This window comes from Tachypleus tridentatus, chromosome 6 (genome assembly GCF_004210375.1).
Source record: "Tachypleus tridentatus isolate NWPU-2018 chromosome 6, ASM421037v1, whole genome shotgun sequence".
In the NCBI taxonomy this organism is placed as follows: Eukaryota; Metazoa; Arthropoda; class Merostomata; order Xiphosura; family Limulidae; genus Tachypleus; species Tachypleus tridentatus.
In genome coordinates this window covers 86256661-86282548 of record NC_134830.1, presented here as the reverse complement: position 1 = coordinate 86282548, position 25888 = coordinate 86256661, and the positions used below count along the sequence as shown (strand labels likewise).

At 33.8% G+C, this 25888-nt stretch overlaps 1 protein-coding gene across 4 annotated transcripts in view; it reads right to left on the bottom strand.

The window, feature by feature from the left end:
* Window positions 1-25888, bottom strand: part of LOC143252955 (ciliogenesis-associated TTC17-interacting protein) — an 86095-nt gene that overhangs the window by 7576 nt on the left and 52631 nt on the right. For all 4 annotated transcript variants that reach the window (XR_013029271.1, XM_076505903.1, XM_076505901.1 and 1 more), the window contains 3 exons: window positions 21628-21752; window positions 13783-13850; window positions 8529-8599 (listed from right to left, as the gene is read on the bottom strand). Coding sequence is in view for 3 of the 4 variants with exons in the window: in XM_076505903.1 (XP_076362018.1) it covers window positions 8529-8599; window positions 13783-13850; window positions 21628-21752 (264 nt within the window). In the remaining variant the exon portion in view is untranslated. The remainder of the gene's footprint in view (window positions 1-8528; window positions 8600-13782; window positions 13851-21627; window positions 21753-25888) is intronic.

The following is a 25888-nucleotide window of genomic DNA, read 5'->3' as shown; positions in this document are numbered from 1 at the left end:
CCAGATCTTAATTCTGATGAAATAAAAACATGAAAAATAGTAACAATGCAATGCAAATACCAAAACATGCAAAAAGACATTTCTGTCTTAAATAATTATATAAGAAATAAAAGTAAAAATGATACAAATCAATAAAATCAAGATCTCAGTTCATGGGGCTTTCAAAAAATATTATGTAAATGGCAAACCATGTATGAAAGTTTATTAAACATATATATGCAAATTAGAACATGTACATCTTTTAAAATTCATCTTTCAAATATGGCAAATTGGCAAAATATACAAAAAACTGAGAAACCTAAGAATTGTGATAAAAATCAAGGAACATGTTTTTCTTCTTTTAGAAAAATTTTGGATGTATGAAGAAATATGCAATAATCTGTAGTAAACACCAGATAAGGTCTAATAAGTTTAGGGGAGCATATTAAATTTACACAATTTAAGTTACTGATACTGAAAACTATCCTCACAGTGAATATAAAAAATAAATATATGTTAAAAAATAGATAAATCAATATATTTCAAGTTTCTCTGGGAATTCATTCTGAAAGTAAAAACTTGTGTAACATTTATCAAATAAAGCAACAGAAAATTAATTTTCTTCATCTATAGGTTCACAAAAGTTAGTATTTTCTTCAACCAAACATGTATTTTCAATGAAACATACCTCCTCTAACACTTATAGCTATTATTTGATCATCAGAGTTTCAATAGTTGACCACTAAAGTCTTGGTCTGATTTTTTCCTGCTTGCTCCAGTCTTTTATACCCCCACTTAATTGCCCTCAACAGCAATGTGCCCTCTATCCTGGTTCTGTATATAAGTACCTCATTCACATAACTTTATAATTTTTTCAAGACTGACACCATCCCATTTTCTGACATCAGCCCTTAGTGGGTAGGAAGAGCAGGAAACTATCAGTAAAGGTAAGTATTACTGGAAATACATTTTCAATTTAAGAAAATGTTAACTTCCAAAATGTATTTCTCTCCACTGCCACTTACAGCTAGAACCCCACACTGAGAAGGTGGAGAGGGTCAATAAAGGTAGGCATTATTCATACTGAAAGTGTCTGTTAGATCAGGGATATACTATACCAAGATAAGATTGGTACCTGAGTGGAGAAACCACATTACATCCAGAACAGGTGTGGTCTTCACCCTGATTCTGGTTCTTGTATTGAGGGTGGAATTATAATTGAGTAACCATCCTTATAGGCTAGCCTCAGCAAGATAAATGATGCTCCACAACTCAAGGTTTGAATTATATGATCTTGATCCTTAAATTCCACACTGGTGCCAAAGGTAACTGAACTACAATGTTATATATAGAAAACTTTTTATTGGATCCCAACCTGTAGCCATAGAGTGATTCATTCTAAAGCACTGGAATCACAATTTAGAACATAAGTTACACTAAAGTGGACAAACTTTCTTCTCCACCTAAAGAAGTCTAAAAGGATGAGTGATGGAATTACGAGGTCTATTAAAAAAATATGCGGACTGTTTGAATTACGTCGCTCCAGTTGGTTCCAGGAGAATCTGCTTGGTGTCGCTAGGTTTGCACAGATCAGCCGATTATGACGCCATTTCCCGATTGCAGATATCTTCATTTGTGTATTAGCTACGTGGTTTTAAGTGAAGTGCGATTTTTTCGTTTGGCAGATTTCAGAATGAATGACCTGAAGGAGCAACGACTTGCTGTGAAATTTTGTGTTAAACTTGGAAAATCTGCAACTGAAACTTTTGCTATGCTTAACACGGCTAGCAATGACACAGCTTTTTAAACATTATACTAAAACACTAACATCAGACTCAGAAGCTGAGGCTGAAGGAAGTGAGCCCAGGGACTACCTGGAAGGAATGGTAGAGACAGAGACAGAAAATAGATATTGCCTTGTGAATTCAATTATCCACTGAAGTCAAATGATTCTTCACATGATGCAAAAAGGACAATGATGAAGATACATAAAGTGCTGTCTGCAAACCTACTGTAGCAGCAGTACAAGTCCAAGATGGAGTAAAGGACAATAACTTTTGAGCCTCTGGATATGAAAGGTTATAAATTATTTTGAAACATTGTGCCATGACAAGATGCTTTCAAATGATCGAACAACTAACACTGGAAACATCAGAGATGGTTTAGAACATATCATCATACTTTACAGTTCTGATAAACTGCCTTAACAGCGATAGGTGAATTTGGTGATTGCAGAAACTCCTTTGTTAGGGAAACCAGTGTTTTTCAAGTCCCTCTCAACAATATCCAAAGTAGTATGGAAAGTGACCTAACTGGGTATATCCTCCAATGGTTTTCAAATTCAAGAGGAGTTCACTACTGTGTTTTGGAATAGATGTTTACAGAAAGATGTCCCCAGAATGTAGCTTCTTGACCAACTTTGGAGAGTCAGCAAGCCCTTTTAAACCCTTCTGAATAAAAAAAAAAAAAGGGAGACATTTACCTCAAAAGTTGGTCTGATAAAGAATGCAGAATGGGAAAATGAGGTAGAGGTATAGAATGGGATGGAGATTACTGTTCAGTATTCAAGATGTGGTTGTTTAACAATTAGCTATTTTTTTATGGAAAGTTTCAGTGCCCACTGACCCCACCCACTCTGGAGTCCTACAAAGGAGTGCACAATAATGCCAAACAAGGACATTGTAGTAACACCAGGATTTCATAAGCACTATACTTAAACACCAACATCAGACACAATATCTGCAACACTTGACGAGAAGATCCAAAACTGGTATTCAGTTGACAGGGGGCAGGAACACCAATCTATAGTAATTCAAGACCGAAGTGGTGTGTTGGAGTTGGATCCCTCAACCATCAGGATCCTCTCTTCCCCTTCACGGGTCACCATGCATAGAAAACATGACTGAACGTTCAGGTCCCAGAGGAGGTAAATTGAAATACAGTACTTTCTTTGGGAAGTCTCCTCACCTTGTATAAGCATCCACATCAATGGGCAGATATCTTTAATGACTGCAAATGTGCATCTTGTTACTATTCTGCTTATAATGTTAGTCCAATGGACTGATACTAAGTTGGATAAATAATGTTTACTACAATTCTGAATTTACTATACATATCTTCACAACAATTGGTAGGCTTTTAGTAAACATTATACATCTGTTTCTGTTGTACACAAAAAAAAATCCATAATTAAAATTATTTTTAGTGATGATCTGTCTATGAATTTACCAAGCCACTGTGATTTGGACTTTGACTTTTGAGTGCAAGATGATTTTTATGTTAAAAATAAAAAATTATCTTTTCCATCTTACGATTTTCAAACTCTATAGAGTTTGTAACCTACTAAACAGATTTTTTCAGTAAAGCTTTATACTCAATCTACACAAACATTAAATGTTGTGAAATTGTCAATCACAATCAACTTTCAGTGAAATGAAAGTTTATGAATATGAAATAAAACTATCTTTTTCTTCTTTTTCTGATGCATAATGTCTCTAATTATATTTAGTTTGTATATTCAAAGTCTGAACTGTTAACCTTTTTAAAGCATATTTAATGTATTTATAGTTTTATTATTGCACTCAGTGCTTAGTTGAGTTCTTGTACTACTATGAAAAACAATACAAAGAGCAAGAGACAATATGTGACCAACATGAATGCAAACCATAACTGAGTTAGGACTGACTTCTTTTCAAGAAGTTCTTGGAAGTTTCAAGTATACATTTTAAAATGTAAACAATTTATAATGTGTCACAGTAGAATCTCTCAAAGTTACTAAAATTTAACTGCTTTTGTAATTAACTATAAATATGTTTCAAAATTGTTAGCCACTCAGACAACAATGATCACTTCTGAATCTGTCTATAATTCTGTATCAAAATGAAATAAACCCTCTGCAGGTTCTTGTGGGAGTAAAATTCTCTTTTCATTTATTATAAATATATCTGCAAAAGAAGGACATGTGGTATATATGAATCACTCACTTATGTCTCAGCAATGAATGATGATAAAAGATTCAACAACATTTACAGTTTAGTTTCTGGTTGTTTAACCACTCCGAAAGTATTAGAAGGAAATATAAAAAAATAGGATCAGTTCTAAAATTATAACTTACATCATATAAAACTTTGAATTATAAACTGTTTTAATACCAAGATTAGTGACCTATGTTAAAATTTTCTTACCTGAAAATGTATTTCCAATAAATACCTCACTTCACACAGTAGTTATTTATTGTGCATCTAACTTAATGTTTTTCACCCTCTCACCTAAGACATGCTATAATGTGAAATACACAAGTACATGATGTAATAATCATGTGGTTGGTTGGTAACACTCATGAGACTTCACCCATCTCATACATGATACACCTTTAATTAAATAGAAGTACGAAAGAAGGATTGGTATGTTATGTATTCTGCTATACAATTTACTCATTTTATAAACAGAAATAGAAGCTAAGTCCCTTCCTGTTATATGAGAACACCATTGTCTCATCCTATTGGCTAATCTACCAGGAAATTAGCATGTTACATAACAGAGTGTGATCTGCATAACAATGACATGGACATTACAGCATTACTTCCCACTAAATTGTGTTGCTCACCCATATTCTCTTTATGGAGGGACCAGTGACTGGACTGGTGAGGAACTTTCCAAGCTCATGACACAGCAATAAGGAAGTGGTAATGACAAAAGTCTTACATTTTCTACTCAAAATCAAAGGAAGAAAAGGAAGTTGTGTTGAGGAGACTCCAAAGAGATGCCCAGACCCAATCAGACTTAACAACAGAAAAAGTATTTTACCAGAGAAAGTACCATGTGTCACTGTAAAACTTAATTTAAAAGCAAGCATGCATGAGTTGGGGAAGTGAGCAGACATTTCCCTAGTAATCTTGTAAAATCCCTGCTTAACATGGAAACTTGAGATAGATTTAATGCTTTTCATTATCTTATGAGTCAGTGCAGATTTAGCAAGTATATTCTGTGAGGTGACACCATCTATAGTATGGGATCTTAGAAATAAATGGGAGAATAGTAATAAACATGTAAGAAAGTTAAAAAAAAACACTTATTTATTAAGGACAATGAACAGACTGGAGGAATACAAAATCAGCAGATATTATAGATAAAGGAAGATGAAGGCACTAGTTATAGTCCAGATACTAACCTGGAGAACCTTGTTTAAGATTTTTTCAATTCAAAAGTGTAAGGCTAGAGTGAGTCAAGTGGTATATTTGATCTAATGAGATGTGATAAAGTTTGCAAGCATCTTTATCCAGGGAAGAGAAGATGATTAGGATGAGATAAAGAATCTATCCAGTAAGCACAGAATCTCTGGAAGAAAAGGTGTCTTATGGCAAGAATAAATGATTGTGGGAATCCTGAAATGTAATTGTATGTGCCAAATAACACCTAAATGCCCAAACTGGAAATAAAAAGGAATTAGGTTCAGCACATGTGATCAGGGAATAAAATCAAAAAATGAGTTACAATGGCCACATGCAAGAGAGGAAAATAGAGAGAGATGGTATAAGGATCAGTTGGGCAAAGGAATTGGATATTGGAGGGGAATTCTGAATTAAGAAGAACTAGAAAAAAGTGGGAAAAACATGTACATTGCAGAAAAGGCAAAAGGCAATTGACAAGTCTGCCAGATAGCTTGTGGTGGTAGAAACTTACAATCTCTGATTCAACAACCAGGTAAAGAAGGTCAATAGGTAAAAAATAGTTGGATATCCTGGTTGTAGAAAATGGTGGATAGACCAGTGTTGAAAACCATGTCACTTTTGTTGATAGGTAAAAGAGTAGAAATGGTATATAAGAGCAACATGGTAAGAGAAACCAGACTGATGAGAAGGAGAAGAACAACTGCCACACATAAAGGTGAAAAATGACATTCCCATGAGAAAGAGAGACATCTGAGGTTGGAGCAAAAATGAAACAAGATGGAAGCAGAGGAAAGGGTGCCCAGAATGTCAGTCAATGATAAAAAGAGAACCAAGACTGAGCCAGCCAAAAAATGAAGTGGGACAAAATCACTGAAAAAAGTGGGACAAAATCCAAAAAAGATCCTGAAGATGTCAATGAAGAATCAAATTCTAGACTGGGAGAGACAGAACTAGGATGCTGACACATTTTTCCATTATCCACTTATTAATATAGATCCTAGATAAAAGAAGGCAGCAATGTTACAAGATAGAACAGAGGATCTTCAGGGGTTTTTTGTTGCTCAAAATCCATTGAAAATTCTCATATGAACCTGGCCAAGATCTACAAGATAGTCTAGAGATGTAAGAGTCCCCAACAGAGAAGAAACCTTTCATGTACAAAGGATTTAAGAGGTAAGAATTGAGTTGACTAGATACTCCATGTCCCCTAGAAGAATGGTGAGAAGGCCAAGTATGAATAAGACAAGAAATGAAAACATTTCATGATGGATCAAGTATCAAGTCAGAATCAGGAATGTAAAAGGTTACTGTTGTACATTTGTTTTAATGTATACGTTTGTTTCTGTATATTTTTCTTTTTTGCATGCAATGTATATTCTTGACTGTGTATTATGCAAGTCCTAGCTATAGAATATTCTTGTGCATAAAAATCAACAATTCATGTACTAGTGATTGATAGTACTGTTGCAAGCAAACTTTGGTGAATATTCTAGAGTCTCACGTGATTTACATATGAAAACTAATGTGCTGGGAGACAAGAGATTATTGTTGTCAGCTACAGTCAGGTGCTATAGGTCTAGAAGGCTATAGTTGTAGTTAATGCCTATTAATCAGAAAACTACAGAATTTGACCAGGGACATTTATCGATTTCAAACATTACAAACTATTCAACTTCAGATGTTAGTATTCCTATGAGGATATTAGACATCATTGCTGGAAAAGTCAGCTTGTAAAGGTAGGATGCCAATAAAGCTAGCTAGCTTAAGCAAGGCATGTGATAATATTAACTCAGAATTTGCTTGTCATGAACCTGGATCATCAATAAAATATTCAGTTTTAGACCAGATACAAAACTCAATATAGTTTGTGAGTATGTAAAACTGTTGTATATAAACCATCATTTGCAATAACTATTAGTAATAACTGGTATTATAAATCATATAATTTTTTTGTTTCTATATATTAAAATATATTTGTGTTAAAAAAAAAATGCATGTATATATCTTGTTGGCAAACAACATAAATTTAATACATATTAATATTTAATTAACTACTAAATACAAATTAAAATTTCCGGTTATTTAAAATAGTGATATGTAATGTACATAATGTAATAAATAGCAGACTCATCCAAAATAAATTATAATATGTAAAAGAAACAACTTGAAAACTTCACCAGCCTACCCAGATAAGCTGACTCTTGAATAAAAAATCACACTGTTGAGAAGAGGTGAGAAAGAACCAGTCATCCACATAAGAATGAAAACAAAGTTCAATACTGTGGAAATAGTTAGCAAAGGCTCCAATGACTCAGTTGAGGATATAAAGATGGGAAAAAAAAATCACAAAGGCAAGAGTTCAAAGTTGATAAACCTGATCATTATTTATTAATGAAACAAAGGAGTAACTGGAATATGTAAATAAGTGTCTGAGATGTTGAACTTGTTCATCTACATTTAGCAGCGTGAGATCAAGACGATCATAGGACCTAGAAACCTTATCTTCGTAGGCTCTACCAGCCATACAAGTTAAAACAAAAGTTAGATAAATTATAAATTATATATGACTTATAAATTCTGGTTTGGAATTTAAGTATTTATATGCATATAATGTATACTAGCTATTTATGTGTGTTAGTACACTGTAGTTAAATATTGGCTGTATATTTATGTGAATGTGAGTCACACAAAAATATATCATATACAGTGGAACCCCTCTAAAGCAGCCACCTTCGATACCAAGGCAAACTGGCCTGATTAGAGGGGTCCACTGTACATAATTAAGGATTATGTAAACAAAAAAAGGGACTGTGATTGAATGACCGCTTTCAAGGGGTGACCGAATCTGAGGGGTGGCTGCTTAGAGGGGTTCCACTATAACTTAATGATGTAATAAAGTTTTTACAGTAAAATATGTATTTCATGTTTTTATGCTTATTATTTTTTGGCCCTCTACAATTAAACTTTATGGAAATATTTTCAATATGAAAATTTTCATAGACCCATAGTTTTTGTAGGCCCGAGGCACTTTGCCTAATAAATAATCTGACCCTGATAGTCAAGTGGAAAAAACAGATAGAAATGACAAAAGCTATAAATCTTGAAATGAGAAGCCACTAAAAGAAAGACATGGAAAGAGGCAAACAACCCTTACATGTCCAAATGATTTTATTCCACATCCTCAAGATAGGAAGGAAGAAGAAAAAGAGAACAGAAAAGGAAGATATTGAAAAGTGAAGAAAAAGGCTTTGTGTAAGAACATATACTATATGCATTTCCACAAACACATTTTTTTTAAAAATTTTATTTCAACATTCACTCACTAAATACACCGATTATGAAAATAAAAGAACAACAGATTTAGATGGTATGTCTTACCTTTTTATCTAGATACAAGGAACAAAACTGCAGATCTTCTTTCCAATTACATTTTGTCTTCAGTTTTTTTTCTATTAAAGGGAAAAAGGTTATAATATTGAAGTTGTTAAAAGCAAAATGTGAAAACATATAAATATATCTATCACACACTGCAATAAAAAACATTTAAATCTGGATGGCATATACTCAAAGTGTCATGAAACTTCTGAAGATGGGATACAATATATTAATTATTGTTTACTCACTAAATAATTAATAATAAGTTTCCAAACACTGCTGTTACTGCATAATTTTGAAATCAAACTTACAATAACCAAAGTTAAGTATGGTTTCTATAAGACTGGCATTACAAGATAATTTTCAGATAGCAAATGAGATCATTTTTTGGTTATGAATAAGTTCTTTTTAGATATCAAATATGCTGTCATATCAAAATCAATTTTACTTGAAAAGCTACAGCATAAACATACAGCTTCAGGTATTTTTTTACAAAGGTTAGCATTAAAGAATCACTGTTATTTTAAATAAATTAAAACTTAGCTGCCTGTATTTCACAAGGCTATAACTCATAATAAAAGCTTAATTTGTCTGATAGCCAGTATAAAATAACTGTGAATCCTACTATGGAAACTTTAGGAATGAAACATAAACAGCAAGAGAAGAGCTTTAAAAGTAGATTTAACTTTTTATATTCTGTAATGAGTGATATGAATATATATCATTTTGTATAAGAAATTAATATTTCTTTCCAAAGCAGAACATAAACACAAGTTAATCATTCATCTCTATTTGGCAATGATTATTTTAATTTAAATCAGCAATTTCCTTCAGTTATCTGTTACTGAATTCCATTTGGGTTATTAGTGTTCATTTAAAATTATTTTATGACAAGTTATGAACATTTAGTGATTGGTTGGCATTTTACAGTGCAAAGCAATTAGGCTATATGTACCAAACAGAAATCAAAAATAAAGAAAATTATTAAAATTAATAAAAAAGAATCATGTTAAAACAAAACAAAGTCTAATTTTTGAATTAAAAACTTAAATAACATTAAACAGTCCAATTACCCTCAAAAAATTAAAAACCTTTATAAAGTGGACACTCTCACCATCACCAATGGCACTATCCAGCATTAGGGACAAACCAGTGGACAAAACACGTCTAAAATGATGCCATTGTTCAGAGTCATAAGGACAGCATAACAGTAAAATGTAGATTATTGTGACTTGAATGTCACACAGACCACACATTGGTGCATCAGTCCAACCTAAAAAAACAATGTGATAAAAAAACTGTGACCAATGCATAGTCTATTTAGGACAACTTCCTCTTTCCAATCCTTACAGAAAAAAGACTGCCAAAGCCCAATAGAGGGTTATTTATTTGTTTTTATTAATAGAGGGAAAAACTTGTTTTCACGTTGCTTACTCCAAGTCGACTGCCAACTGGCATGAAGCTCATTCTTGCAAATACCAACATAGCCCAGTATCCAGAAGAACTGGATAGAAGTAGATGTTAAAGAGAAATGGGGCAGTCAATTTTGAATATTGGCAAGAATAAGGTGAGAACTGACATGAAGCAATTCCAAAGCTAACACAGGGAGCTACGAGAATTGGTATAAATAGTACAGTTTGCATACTGCATAGCTTCAATGTGATCCAGGTCAAGAGAAGTTGTGTACGTTTTGACAGTGAACACAGAAAGTGTAGAGGGGATTTTGCATACAACAACTAAATCACGGCAAACAATTGCGGAACCCACAGAGTCATCTGATTTCAAACCATCTGTATAAATGGGAATGGAAGGATGAATTGAAAAAAGCTCAGCAAATAGTAGGTAATATTTCCAATCAGGAGTATATACTTTCTTCAAATGACTCAAAGAAAAGTCACATTTAGGGATAGTAATTAGCTATGGTGGGATGGACTGATCTGTGGATACTGTTATGTCATCAAAAGATAATCTCAATTCATCCAACCACACCTGGATATGAAGGCTAAAAGGGGCAATGACAAACCGTCTATTATTAAAAACCATGACCTAATGAGGAAGGAAAACACAACCAAATGTGGAATGCTAAGTTGAAGATCAAAATTTTGAAGTATACATTAAAGACAGTTGCAAATATCGAAGGTATAGAGGGAGTTCATGAGAATAGTCTAGTTTGATCAAATAAGAGCACAATATATTGTTGGCATGGAACACTGATCAACTTCCAAGAAGTGGAAGAGAGGACATGGAGGATGTTCAGTGCCTTTTTATATTAGACTCATAGCTGCTTGATATGTGGAATAAAGGTCAGCTTACGGTTAAAGATAAGTTCCAAGAACATTGCTTCAAAGACCACAGAAAGCACAACTTCATCTACACAGGTTTCAGGATTGGGGTGAATACCCTGCTGATGACAAAAGTGCATGCAAACACTTTTGGAGAGGGAAAGGTTGAAACCATTTGATGTGGTCCACTTCTGTAAATAATTGAAGGCAGTCTGTTGCTGCCTCTCAACAAACCTCATATTTGACAACTGACATGAGATGTGGAAGTTGTCAATAAAGACACAGTTTGCAAATGTAAGGGGCAATGGTCCACTGATGGCATTAATCATTATGATGAAAAGTGTGACGCTTAAGACACAGCCCTGCAGGACTCCAAGTTCCTGAGAGAAAGAATGGGGAAGTGTTGAATCCACACGAACTTGGAATCACCTGCCCATTAAAAAATTTTAATAAAAATGGGCAAATGGCCACGCAACCCATATGAGTGGAGGTTTCGCAAAATGTCATACCTCCACGTAGTATTATAAGCCTTCTCAAGGTCAAAAAATACTGACATAAGATTGACGTTTTCAAGTAAAATCAGGAAAGACATGCAGGATGATAGGAATGAATGAGTGTCTTGATATAATTTAAATTAAAATAGAAGTTCTACTGTATCAATGTAGCCATTTTTATTTATGTGGATGACAATTGGGCAGAGAGTCTTCTGTTTTCAACCATGTCTCTTCTCTTTATTACAAGTAGGGTCTATCAACAGCCTGGGTTGAGTTGGCTGGTGTCTGTCATTAGAAGAAGATTCCAGCAACTAAGGGCATGAACAAATAATCGTTCTGTATCTCAGGGGGCAGAGAAAAAGATGGATATGAGGAAATGTATAAGCCCAGAACCAAAAGAAGTGGATCCAGGGATTTGCTGGAAGGAGTGGAAGGGATAGAGATGAGCGTTGACTTTGACTCATCAACTTTCTTAACCATGGAGGGCAAGACTTTTCACATGGTTTAAAAATGATTCTTTTGGAAGCATGGAGAGATTTGTCTGCACTTCCACTGTTGCAGTGGAATGAAGTGCAGCAGCATACGTCTGAGATGGAGTGGTGGATGGTAATTTTCAATCCTTGGGGTAAAAAATGTTGTGAACCATTTTTAAATGCTGTACCTCTTTTCATTCCATCCACTTTGAGCAAGAACAAAAGTAGAATGGGTGAAAGCCACTACAATTAAAACAATGAGGGTTTGTTTCACACTCATAAAAATAGTAGCACACATCAAAAACCACGACACGATGTCTTTGAATGACCGAACCACTGACACTGAAAACATATGAGAAGGTTTGGAATATATGACAATACTTTGTAATCCCCGTTAGTACAGCAGTAAATCTACAGATTTACAACCCTAAAATCAGGGTTCAATTCCCCTTGATGGGCTCAGCAGATAGCCTGATGTGGCTTTGCTTTCAGAAAACACACACACTTTATAATTTAGATAACCTGTTTTGATCATGGTAGGTGGATGTGGTGATGTAAATGTGAAAATTAGGACACTGGTTAGCACCGTAATTCCATCTTTGCAAGAAAAGATACTCCTCATTGAAAAAACACTTTGAGTGCAGAAAACAGCAACAATTTCTGACTCTGGAATGATCTTCAAAGCCCTCTCAAAAATAACTCCTTGTGACAAGTTCAAAGTAGCATGGGGAGTAACCTCAATGGGTATATCCCCAATGGCTTTCATATGCAAGAGGAGTTAAATGTGTTTAGGAATGGATGTATCCACCAAGATGTCTCTAGAAAGTAGCTTTTTGACTGACTTAGGAGAACCAGCAAGTCCCTCTAGTCCTTTCTGAATGAAAAAGGAAGGCATTTGCCTTACACCCTAAAAATTTGTCTGATAAGGAATGTTATATAAGAAAATGAGGTACAGATGTTGAAGTTGAAAATTGCTGTTTTTTCACATCTTCAAGATGTGGTCGTTTATCAATGGTCTGTTTTTCATTATTTTGTTTAGAATAGGATTAGGGGGATCCATAATAAAGAAAGAATGTTTCAGTGACTATTGATCCTACCCACCATGGAGCCCTATGAGGAAATGCACTACAATACCAAAAAAGGACATTGCAGCAATGGCAAGGGTTTCATGAACACTATAACCAAATAACAGCAGCAGACACAATGTCCACAACACCTGTTAAGAACATCCAACATTGGTACTTGGTTGACCTTAGCCCATTTGGACTAGCCAATTGATTCTGGGGAGCCACCTCAATGATATCCAGTCCACAGGAATTAAAGGTCAAAGTGGTGCATTAGGGTTCGACCCCTTAACCACCAAAATCTTTTCTTCCCCTTCAAAGGTTGCGAATAACAGCAATCATGAGTGGATGTTTAGATTCCAGAGGAGGTAAACTGAAAGAACAGAATTTTATCTGGGAGATCCTCTCACCACATACAGGAATCCACAACTAGGGGTAACATTTAGTGATATCTTTTAGGAGTATCCTTCATAAAGTGGGAGAAATAATATCTTTATATTCATTGAAACAACACTTTTATGTTTTGTTTAATCAATATATTTTTTATTGCATTATATATTACTTCAAATATAGTTTTTAATCAGTTAAATCTTCTTATAAAGCTTCCTACTTGCCATATATACTTTGCTCTCTATGACAGCAATGTAAAGTTTCTAAAATATAAAATTGTTTAGCTTTGGCAATTAGCCAAATAAAATTTTCATTGTACATTCTTCAAACATTGTTCCTGTTCTTCATTTGTATCAATTACATATATATGTAACAATTTGTAGTACATCAGAGTATCAGCTTATTCTTAAAAAACAAAGACTTTTTTGAACACTGCAAATATTTATTTGATAGCCAAGGAAACTTGTGCATTAAAACTACTAAATGTAATAATCCATTGTGATTTTTCACAAAGAACCAATTATTGTAAATTCTGTATGCAATCCTCACAGTACCTGCACAAGTTCTGTGGATCAGTTTCATTTTTACTGGCGATCCTTCTTGATTTAATTGAACTAGACATCTGTACAAATAAATAACAATCTTATTTTATGAAATTACAGAAGTTGAAGACTATATAAGTTATAATAAGTTACATAAGAACATCAATTAAGAATCATTTGTTTAGATGGTGAAATATTATTCTTAAACTAATAAGCTACATGGAGGTTACAATGTAAATTACAGTAGGCTGTTTCATAAGACAGAATATGATATCTCACAACTAAATCTGAAAGTACCTAAAGATAAGACAATCACACAATTCATAATACATAAAAGCAAAAAAATTTAATAAATTAACAATGATAATGGTTAAACAACCAAACTGTCAATTCTATGACATTTACCTCTAAAATAAAAAAGTATATACACACATGCATATGCAAAGTACCAATAGTTTGTACACAAAATAGTTAATTATACAGTACAAGATCAAACAAAATATTGTCTCATGTACACACCAATAGGTTTGATTTCATTTAATGTCTGTAGGGTTTCCTTTAGTATTTATGACCATATAAAATACACATATATCAAAGTAAAATTAGTTACTTCTTTGGTCAAGACAGAGCTACATGCAGCATGACTGGCAATTAGGCTTTGAAGAGAGAGTGTTGGAAGCATACCTAACAAGCTGAAAATTAAATATAAGAACCTCATCTTTGGAACATCATGCATGTCAACTATTGCTAGAAATAGTGTTTTTCTTACTATGGCAACTTCTTTTCTGGAATACATCTTGGCCTGAAGAGTCACCACTAAAACCCAATACCAATACTCGATGTTTCAGATCTTGCAAAGCCTTTAGCTGCAAAAATGGAGAGGATCACAGGCATATAAATAAAAGATATATCTAACCTTGTAAATGGGCAAAACCTCCATTAAACAATTTGCAGCCCCAGATCCAAAGATGAGAGGTTGTGCCTTAAAAATTACACATAAAAACAAGTCCAATACAGAGGCCTCCCACACCTGACATATTTACTTGAAGATCTGTAGAGGTGAGAAGCACTTTGTCAGAAAGATTTTGGCTGAGTAAAAGAATTTCTGTCATTATGTTGGTCACTCTCAAAACATGGCAAGCACTGAACTGATAGTTTGTAGAATGTGTTCAGTTAAAGATAGTACAACAAAATACAAATTTCATACGATATGAGCCTCTTTACTTTTTGACACAGAAGACAAGTGCAGCATTGTTAGGAAAAACCAACAGATCAGAAATCTTAAAATGAAAGTGACTTCAGGTTTTAAGCACAGACAATAATTACAAAACTATGAGATTGGAAAGGAACTCCAAACAAGATTAAAGGCTAGAGATGAGTCTGTTTATCACAAAAGCACTTCATGCTAACAGAAAGGATTTGCACTAAGATGAAGCTGAGAACAGGATACTATAGTCAATATTCCTACAGCAGTTTAATTTTTGGCATGCAACAACCAAATGTGGCAACAGTGAAAATAAAGACTGAGGCAAAATGAATAAGGGAATTTCTTAAGACACCACACTGATGTCCAAAGTCACACTGGAGTCTGTACAAGTGAAAAGCATTACCCTTTTAGATAAGGAACAGAAAAATAAACTGCCCACATGACCACTTACAGACAGGACAAGAATTCATTGTTATTTGGACATTTTCCTCTTGCCAAGTCATTAGTTACAGATGTTGCTGTGTTCAATAACAGAACATTTGAAACATAAGGATGACATATTGTGGACATAATCATTAGAGGTACACTGTACCTTTCTTTAACTTCAGATGATAATATAATAGTCATTCACCAAGAATAAGCCCTTACTATTGAGTGAGACTTTTTCTCATAATTGTTTGACAACAGATGTTAAATGAATGAAGGAGTGTTGTCAAAAATACATTGTTATGTAAGCTCTGATAATGGTGTAGCATGACTTCCATTTAATATATGTTAAGAATTTTTGTTTGAAAAATCTCTAGCAGTCAAGCTGTTGTTACCAAACTAAATTACCTAGTATACTTAGATTCTGAATAAACTATACTTTATTAATGCATCTGTCACTAACAAAGGTTGAGAAGACAAAGAAAAAAAAATTGATATTATGTAAATCTGAAGATTATCTAAAACTATAATAACACTTGGACTTGCTTAAGTCTCATAATGTACTGTATTTATATTTGATTAAATTACATGCATTAACATTCAAAACATTATATTTCTGATTTGATCATTAGCTGTGCCTATTTTGTCAGAGCCGTTGTTGAGCAAGTGAAGTGAATGAGACTATCTGGTAGGTAGGTATTTCATGTTTATTGGCACAAAGATACTAGGCTATCTGTGCCAAACAAGATGTAGTATACTATAATGGTATATGGAAATGAAGGTAAAAATACATAAAATACGTAAAATTAAAAGCCGCCAGCAAGACTGAAGCATTAAGTTCAAATTTGCTGTCAGTCACCTGAAGTTGGCCTTTCCAGTCCTGGGTTCAAGTCAAAATAAAATTAAAATATGTAAAAGAAATCATGCTAATACAGTGTACAGTCCAATAAAAACCTTAAATTAAGTTAAAAAGATCAATATCTCTTAAAATGTAAAAACATGAGTGAGGCAGCCAGTATCACCTATGATATTGGCTAAATTCAGGGGCAAACCCACCTTAAAAATATGTTTAAAATGGCATTATTGTTCTAGGTTGTAACAATGGCATGATAATAAAATATGTACGATTGTGACCTGAGTGCTACACAGTCAACACATTAGTGCATCAGTACCAGATAAAAGTAAGTGGCGAGTTAAAAAACTGTGACCAATGAGTAGTCTAGCCAAAATAACTTCCTCCCTTCAATCTTTATGGAAACAAGATGGCCAAAGAGCTAAAGAAAGCTTGATTTGAAAAAGCTTATTATTTTGTTACTCATTCCAGGTCGACTGCCAAATGGTGTACAGTCGAGTTTTGATAACTGGACCACAGTGCATGTATGGAACAGGGACGGTGGTGATAGAGCCAGAGCAGATGGACTTCGCCACTCTGCCAGCTAGCTCATTCCAACAAATACCAACATGACCTGTTATCCAAAAAAACTGGACAGAGATAGATGATAGAGAGAGAGTGGGGCCAGTTTGTTTTGGATATTGATAAGAATAGGATGGTAACTAGCATGGAATGATGTCAGGGCCAATAGACAGCTGAGTGAATCAGTATAGATCATACAATCCAGAAATTGCATAGTTTAAATATGATTAAGGCAAGATATATAGCATACAATTCAGCAGTGAACACAAAAACTGTAGAGGGGATTGTGTGTGCTACAACCAAATGGTAACAAACCATGGCAGAACCAACAGAGTCACCTGGTTTTGAACCATCCATATATATGGGAATAGATGAATTGTTTGAAAGATGTTTAGCAAATAAAGAGCAATATTTCCAATCAAGAGTACTGATCTTCCTCAGATGACTCAAAGATAGGTCATAGTTGGAGACAGTATAATTAGCCATGGTGGAAGAGGTCAAACTGTTGATACTGCTATGCTATTCATAGATATATCCAATTTTTCTGACTGTGCCCAAATATGAAAGCTAAAAGAAACAATGACAGATTTTCTATTATAGAAAAGTGTGGCCCACTGAAGATGGAAAATGCAATCCCAAGTAGGATGCTGTGGTAAACAGCAAAATTTGGAAGTGTACATAAGAGACAGTTGCAAATGGCAAATATACAGAGGGGGTTCCTGGGACTCCACATATAAACTTTAGACTGGAGAAGTATCAAAGGCCCCAGTGCAAATCCCAAGCCACTGATGGTGGATAGGATCCAGCATTTTCAGTGCTGAGGTTCAGGCAGAATCATAAACCATAGACCCATAATCAAGTTTGGATTGGATAAAGGCACGATAAATTTTCAGCATGGAGTATTGATCTGCTCCTCAAGAGGTAGAAGAGAGGACTTGGAGGATGTTCAGTGCTCTTATATATTTGACACAAAGCTGCTTGATATGGGAAATAAAGTTTAATTTACAGTCAAATATGAGACCTATAAACTTTGCTTCAAGGATAATAGGAAGTACAGCATCATCAATACAAGTTCTAGATCTGGAAGAATACCCAGTTTGCAGCAGAAATGTACACAAACAGTTTTAGAGACAGAAAGTTGAAAACCATTTGCTGTGGTCCACTTAAGTATATGACTGATTGCAGTTTGTAGCTGCTGCTCAATAAACCTCATGTTTGATGACTGACATGAGATGTGAAAGTCATCAACAAAAAGTCCATTTGCAACTGTATTGATGGCATTAATCTTTATAATGAAAAGTGTGACACTCAGAATACAGCCCTGAGGGACTCCAAGTTTCTGTAGGAAAAATGACAAAGTGTTGAATCCACACAGACCTGGATGAAGCTCAAGTTTGTGTTCTACCAGTATAAGAGGGCAATTGTAGTCATAGAGATGATCAGTTGAAAAAGAAAGAGGCAAATGTTCAACTTGTGTTCTAATAGCTAAGAAGGAAGGGGATGAGTTTGAAGACCTAAATACATGAGAGAAACATTCACTACAAGGAAACATATTACAATAATAAACAAGGATACTGCCGTGACAGTTTTGTGAACACTATTCCTAAACACCAGCATCAAACACAATGTCCACAACACTAGTACTCAGGGAACCCTAGCCCAACAGGATCAACTGATTGATCCTGTGTGGTCCACCCCATTACCACACGTCTATGGGAATTCAAGGCCAAAGTGGTGTGGTGTGTTGGTGTTGGATCCATCAGTCACCAGGATCCTCTCCTCCCTTTCACAGATCATCATGCACAGCAAACATGTTGGTGGACGTTTAGATCCCAGGGGAAATAAAGTAAAAGTACAGAACCTTCTCTGTGAGGCCCAGTCACCATGTACAGGAATCTACCTGTTAGTGATAAATCTCAAGAATAAAGAAACAACACATAGTACATTTGTTTTAAAATAACATATCAAGCCAAGTCCAATATATATACACAAATATTCATTACACTTTTGGTTATTACAGTTTCACATTTTTTTCTTGTCAAATTCCACACAGCCTGATTCAATTGCTTTAAACACAATTTAACAAGATGAATTATTCTTCCTGTTCTGTTATTATGACATAGTAGGTGATAATTTCACTTTAAAATTACAGTTGTATATAGAGCTTTAAATAATTGCCTCTCTGTTTTGTCAAAGTTCACTCAGGCTTGTTTGTTTACCTCAGAACACAATTTACACAATAAATTATTCTTCACTATTCTGTTATTATAATACAATTTGTGGTAATTTCATTTTAAACACAACCACTACATGCTCTTTATTGCTAGACTCACAATCACACAGTCTAAATGTACCTAACTACACATTAAACTACACTGTAGATAGGCACTTACAGCCTGAAAGAAGCCAACAATGTTCTACATGCCACTAGATACTGTCATGCAATAATAATGAACTAAAATAATGAGAAAGCTTAGAACTTTTTAGTAGATTGATGCAATACTATAACAATCACCAACTCACAACAAATGAACTACACAGCATATAATTTTCATAAAGTTACCTAAACAAAGCTGTGATATATTTTTGCTCCTAAAATAAAATTCAAACTATGCTTGTGTTGTAACAGTTATGTATGTTTAACAAAATCCTCTCTTCAAGAAAAGTATTTACAAATATTCTTACTATATAGAAAGACTGCATTTCTTTCATGTTGCTGCTTTGGGTTCCCTTATTAAGAAATGTATAGGCTTACTACTGTGATTTCCTCTTAAAATGGAAGATTTTTCAAAGTAACACAGTAACAAGAGTTTTCTTTATATTAAAACAGCTGTATATAGATAACAACAATATAAAATTATTGTTTCTCATATTTCACAGATTTTTAAGAAACATAATATTTATTATGCTAATAAAAAGCATTCAAAACACTTATTAAAAATTTTCAAAAGTACAGTATGTATGTTTTGTTTTAGTAAAATGACACAAAACAGACTATCTGTGCATTGTTCACCAGGAAAAAACTAACCATAAATTTAGTATTTTAAATCTATAAACTTACCACTGACCTAATGTATCGAAACATCTACAAGGTCAACAGACTTTAACGAGAAATTTTGCTCATAAATATTCATTTATACAGTAATACCTCTACAATGTTTCTTCAGTTGCTTCAGTTTGCATAATTAGGGACATCCAACAAATAGTGAAGGATAATTATATAACACTAGTTCCAACTAGTTGTTTTTCTCCACCTTGGATAATGTCACACTAAACCTACACTTTCCTTCCTAATTTTGTGATTTTTCAGAAGTGGGATTCTTATTTATATACAACATGGCTCACATCATGGATTAGAAACTGAGAATAATGTGCATCCCAGTGTTGATAAAACAATCTTTGACCCTTGCTACAATGGAACAGACAATCATTACACATTGCTTGATAACAATGCAAAAAAACAAAACTAAAAACACACACACACATGTAAGTGTGTGTGTATACATATATTTGCATACAATGTTAAACCAAAATTAATCTTTACAAATAATGTAACAAGATGAATAAGTGTAACATCAAAAGAAGTGATATGCCTGGACACATAAATGATAAAACTTGTTTCCCAACTATCAAGCACTTCTCTCACAAACATCACAAATACCTCCAAAACCTTTGGAAACAAACTAAAATATCTGAAACTTTCAATTTTCTATTTAATGAAACCCTGTTTTCAGTAATGAATTATCTTCACAGTATTTCTAAAAGTAAAACATAACCATTACTAACTCAACTGTATAACTTTCAAATATGGCACATGCTCTGGATGTATGGGAAGAAAATATTGTACAACTAAAAATACATTAACATATGTACTGCTGTGATGTTTGAGATCATCTTTGGCAAGTGGTGATAGGAGTTTAGTGCAATTGTGTTTTCAATTTAATGAATAGCAATAATAATAATTTAAAACACGTAATTTTTAATTTTTTTTTTATTTTGAGCACTTGCAAACAAATGTATGTATGTATCCTAAATGTTGAATGTGTTAAAATGCAAAGGAGTTTGCTAGCTGATATCTTTGATTTTACACTGATCTACTGAATGACCTGGAACAAGATGGCATTCCACAAAAATTTCCAGATTTTTCATATGCCTGTATACATCAGAAGTGTCATGGTATTATATGAATTATACTTGCCACTGATTGAAACAATTACAATATTATAAAGTTTATGCTTAAAGAATTACCTCATTAATGTGCTGTGTAACTATCAAACTCTGGATTTTCCACTTGTATGTAAATACATTACAAGTGTCACAAACAGCTATAGTACTGCAATAACTTTACTTACCATCTACTGAAACAATTACATAATTATAAAATTTATGCTTAAGATTATCTCATTATTATTTATTAGACTGTACAGCAAGCATGTGCAACCTCTTCCAGGGCATTGGCCAGATAGCAATTTTTTAAATGTACTTAAGAGCCACACCATCTGAAGCAAAAGTAAAATTAAAACAACCTGAGATTCCTTTATATTTTACAAACTCCCTGTGGACTGGATAAGACCACCTTGTGGGCTGTATGTAGCACAGGCCTGCTGTATAGTTGGCATTTAATTACAAAAATTCAGAACCATGTTTGAAAACTTAGAATAACACTCATTTCCATTTATTTTTATTTTCAATGATTTCCATTAAGTCCAAGTGGTATAATAATAGCTTAGATTGAAAAAATAAAAACAACTCATAAAGTATGTGTTTAGGTTAACCAGCAATAACAAAAATACAGCATCAAAAATCACACCCTTCGGTAGTGAAAAATGCCTGCCAAATGCTTGTGCTGCCATCTTGTGATAGTATCCTCCGTTCTATTCCAACTACCTGCACCTCTTTTCCTGCAAATATCCTCTCTTCTTTAGACAGCGGGATCTATACGATACAAAATGAAATCCATGAGCTGAACTTCAAAGCACAATGGCTTATAAACTTGCTTAGATAACATTTAAAATTTTTATTTTTCAATATTTACTTGAAAACAATTATTTTGTTCCAACCATATTTCATTAAATTAAACTTATAAAAAGAAAAATACAGTTTACTTACATAGTAACACACACTTATTTGAAAAATGACTGATATCACACACAGAAATGCTTAGATAAATCAATCCTACTGAACCTTCTAATGTTAGATTTGGTCAATTAACTTTATTACCATAATCATACGAAATACTCAACTACTTTAAATTATGTTTCTGTTTATTCTAATTATCCAAACAATCACAATACTGCCATTACACTTTCTCATCATATTTTGAATAACACTATGTAGCAAAATTTTTACTTTTTCTTGTTCCTGGGCAGAAAGTGTTATTTCCCAATTGCTTATGCCTAAAGTAAATGGGAAAGACCTATTTTTCTCTTCAAACTTTGCTTTTGTGACCTCAGTAATGAAATTTTCAAATTTACCCATTTTTCAAGAACATTCCAGGTAGATTCAGTGCTGAGTAGCAAAAAGACCTCAATGACTTGATCAGAGATCTTGGTCTAACAATGCCAAGCTTTTGACATCTAGATTCAAGGAGTGGGATTTGTTAGATAAAAGTGTGCAAGTCACAAGTCAGAGAAAGCATTACCGACATTTTTCAAGCTTCTTCAGTCATCAAGATGGGCTCTGCTTCTGCCACAATGTATCCAGTCTGTGCATTGCAATTGGAATTCCCTGTAACCCAAACGAGTGGTGCCTCTTCATTGACATATCATCCAGAAGCCTCAAAGCTATGCTGCTCCTTAACAGGAATAAGTATCTGTCTCTTCCACTGGCTCGTTCATTGCACCTCAAAGAAGAATACAACAGTGTCAAAACCTTGCTATAAGTCTTGAAGTATGATGAGTATGGCTGGGAGGTTATCAGAGACTTTAAAATGGTGGCATTCCTGATGGATCTCCAAGGAGGCTTTACCAAGTTTCCCTGTTGTCTTTGCTTTTGGGACAGAAGGGATACTGCAGTGCATTACAAGAGGAAGCATTGGCCACAGTGGACTGAGTTTTCTGTGGGGAGGCACAATGTCAAGTGTAACCCACTAGTGGATTTCCAGATGTTTTTTGTTCCCATCATTGCACATGAAGCTGGGTCTTATAAAACAATTTGTCACAGCTCTTGATAAGAAGTTTGCAGCCTTCAAGTACCATAGGGACTTCTTCCCTAAGCTGTCTGATGCAAAGGTCAAAGCTGGTGTCTTCATTGGACCACAAATAAAGAAGATCCTGGAGTGCACAGAATTTCCAAAGAAGCTCAGTAGGAAGGTAAAAAAAGCTTAGGGCAGATTTGCCGCAGTAATTCGAGGCTTCTTGGGCAGTCACAAGGCCGAAAATTATGTGGAACTGCTTAAGGCTCTGGTGAAGAAATACGGCAAAATGGGCTGCAGGATGTCCCTGAAAGTCCTTATCCTTGATGCTCACCTTGATAAATTCAAGGAGAACATGGGAGCATATTCAGAGGAGCAAGACAAGCACTTTCACCAAGATATACTGGACTTTGAACGCTGCAACCAAGGAGCGTATAATGAAAACACGATGGGAGACTATATTCGGGGGCTGATACATGAAAGAGATTTACATTACAGTTGCAAATCTTGAAACACTAGTTACTTCTAAGCATTTTTGTATAACTTTAGTATAAATACATGTAAATCTTGATTCATATGTTGTTTTATTCAGGCTTTATGTAAATACAAATTTGTCCATTTTTACATAGAAAATAGGTTAATTTCTAAATTTCATTATCCAGGTCATAAAAGCAAAGTTTGAAGGCAATAATGGCCATTTTCTGTATTTTTACAACATAAGCAATTAAGAAATAACACATATTATCCCAGAAAAAAAATTGTGTTACATAGTGCAATTGAAGTTTCATTAACTTTGAGCTGTCATGACTTGATAATTAGCATTTTCCAGTCATTTTTTTCTAGAAGGCTTGCAAAGCATTTGATTAGGCCTAAGCCATGCTGGAGGCATGAAACTCTTGTAGGGTAGTCTAAAGATATGGCTTCTAAAATATTTTAAAACCTATATGCAAAATCCTACATTCTGAGTAACAGTGCTTTTTTGATCTTGATATAACTATACCAAAATGTCACATTTATCTCTAGACCATTGACTATTTATTGATTTTAATACATTTTAAAAGTTTCATCAGAAATGATAAACATTTCACATGAAGCAATGTTGTTTTGCACAAAACTCAAGTTCACATCTTCACATACATGTTCAGAAAGCAAATGGTTATAAAGAAATACCATTCAATTTTTATAATCCCAGGTGATCATAGTTAACAATTGGAATGAATAAAAGGTGTTCACAACTGTTTCAGAGATAATTAACAGTTTTCCATATGAAAAGAAATGTTTCAAATGCTGATCTAATGATGCATTTTACAGAGATGCTGCAAAGACTAGATGAAGAAAACTTGCTTAAACCATAAATAATTTAAGTATCTAATACCATCAGAGAAAAAGGTGTATAAAATTTCTTTATACACCCTAAAATACCACCTTGGGCTCACTACGACCCCACACAAATTTAAACCTGTACACTAAACTAACCATGTTTGTGTTCTGAAGTTATGATAATTACCTAGATACTAAGGAAAAAGTGCTGTTTATAAAACATGGTACTTCAAGCACTTTTAGAAGGTTTCAATAATCTGTATCATAAATGTATACATTGTACTCTATAGTTTATATACTTGTGCTGATAAAATTTGATGTTTTGACTTGAATTTCATAATGCAATTGTATTCTGTTGTATCAAAAATGGACTCCAATCATATATATATATGCATTTGAATAATGGTGCTAAAAAGAGGCAGGAGTAGGTTATAAAAGTATATGTTTTATTGCAGATATATCTTATTATAAGCTCAACTCTCCTTAGTATGCATGTGAAAATGAAACAGCGGGGAACAATTCAAAGCATTTTTCATTAACACTGGTTTAAAGAAGTCTGTGACAAATCTTTTTTATTTATTTTTTTTTATTCTTTAGCACCACACTACAACTTTGTCATGATACAATTGCAAGAACATGTTTTTCTGAACAAGACCCCTTTTCACAAAATTATAACTATAGTTTAAACACAAATTATGCCAAATTTGTGTCAGGTTGGACACGTGAATCCTCAATACACAATTCCTGTTGTTAACTGACAGTTACAAGAGAAAACGTTGATTACATCTTTTGTATTCAGACAAAACCATCTGAACTTTTCTGTGAAAGATGAATTAGACAATGCAAAGTCTTTAGCAGAAACACCTAAACTATTATGAAAAATTACACACATAGAAAAGTTAGAACCCTAGCAAATTGAAGCAAATTACTGGGACTGAGCCAAAACTACAATTAGATGAAGTTACTATTTTTAAAATAGCAATTTCTGTTTTGAGTATAAAATTTGCAATCAGTTTTTCATATTTTTTGTTATAACTTTGGAAATTAAACTGACCCACATATTTTGTACCTGTAATTTAGGCTACAGGACAGTTCTTAATAAAAATCTTGAATAGGGAGGTTTGTCTTATTATTTCTATTTCCATTGCCACCATAATGCGTGCTCTTTTGTTATATTTGTTAGTTTTTAAGTTATAGAAAAACTACCATGGCTACCTACTACCATTCCTTAGAAATGCTGATAAGAGGAAGAATAATCAGCCAAAAGCATTCAATGTCAACCCTTGTGCTACTTTAGTGTTAAGAAAAGTGAAAAAAAAAAATTGCTGTGTTGTTTCTAATCTAAAATTGCATACCTGTATCCTTTTTGAATAAGATATAAAGTTATTGATTTTACATTGTAATTTACAATCTGCTTAAGTATTTTCTCTAGTGTAAATAATAAGTTTCTTATTTTAAACATTGTGCACAATGTTTTGTAATGCCATAACACTACAACTCTTACTGTCTAGTGGAAATTGTGACAGGCAACTCTTTGATCATGGGACAAACAGTCAAAAACCAATGTTCTTTATCCATTTAGCCATTTCAGCTTTCTCAATGATATGATGAATTACAA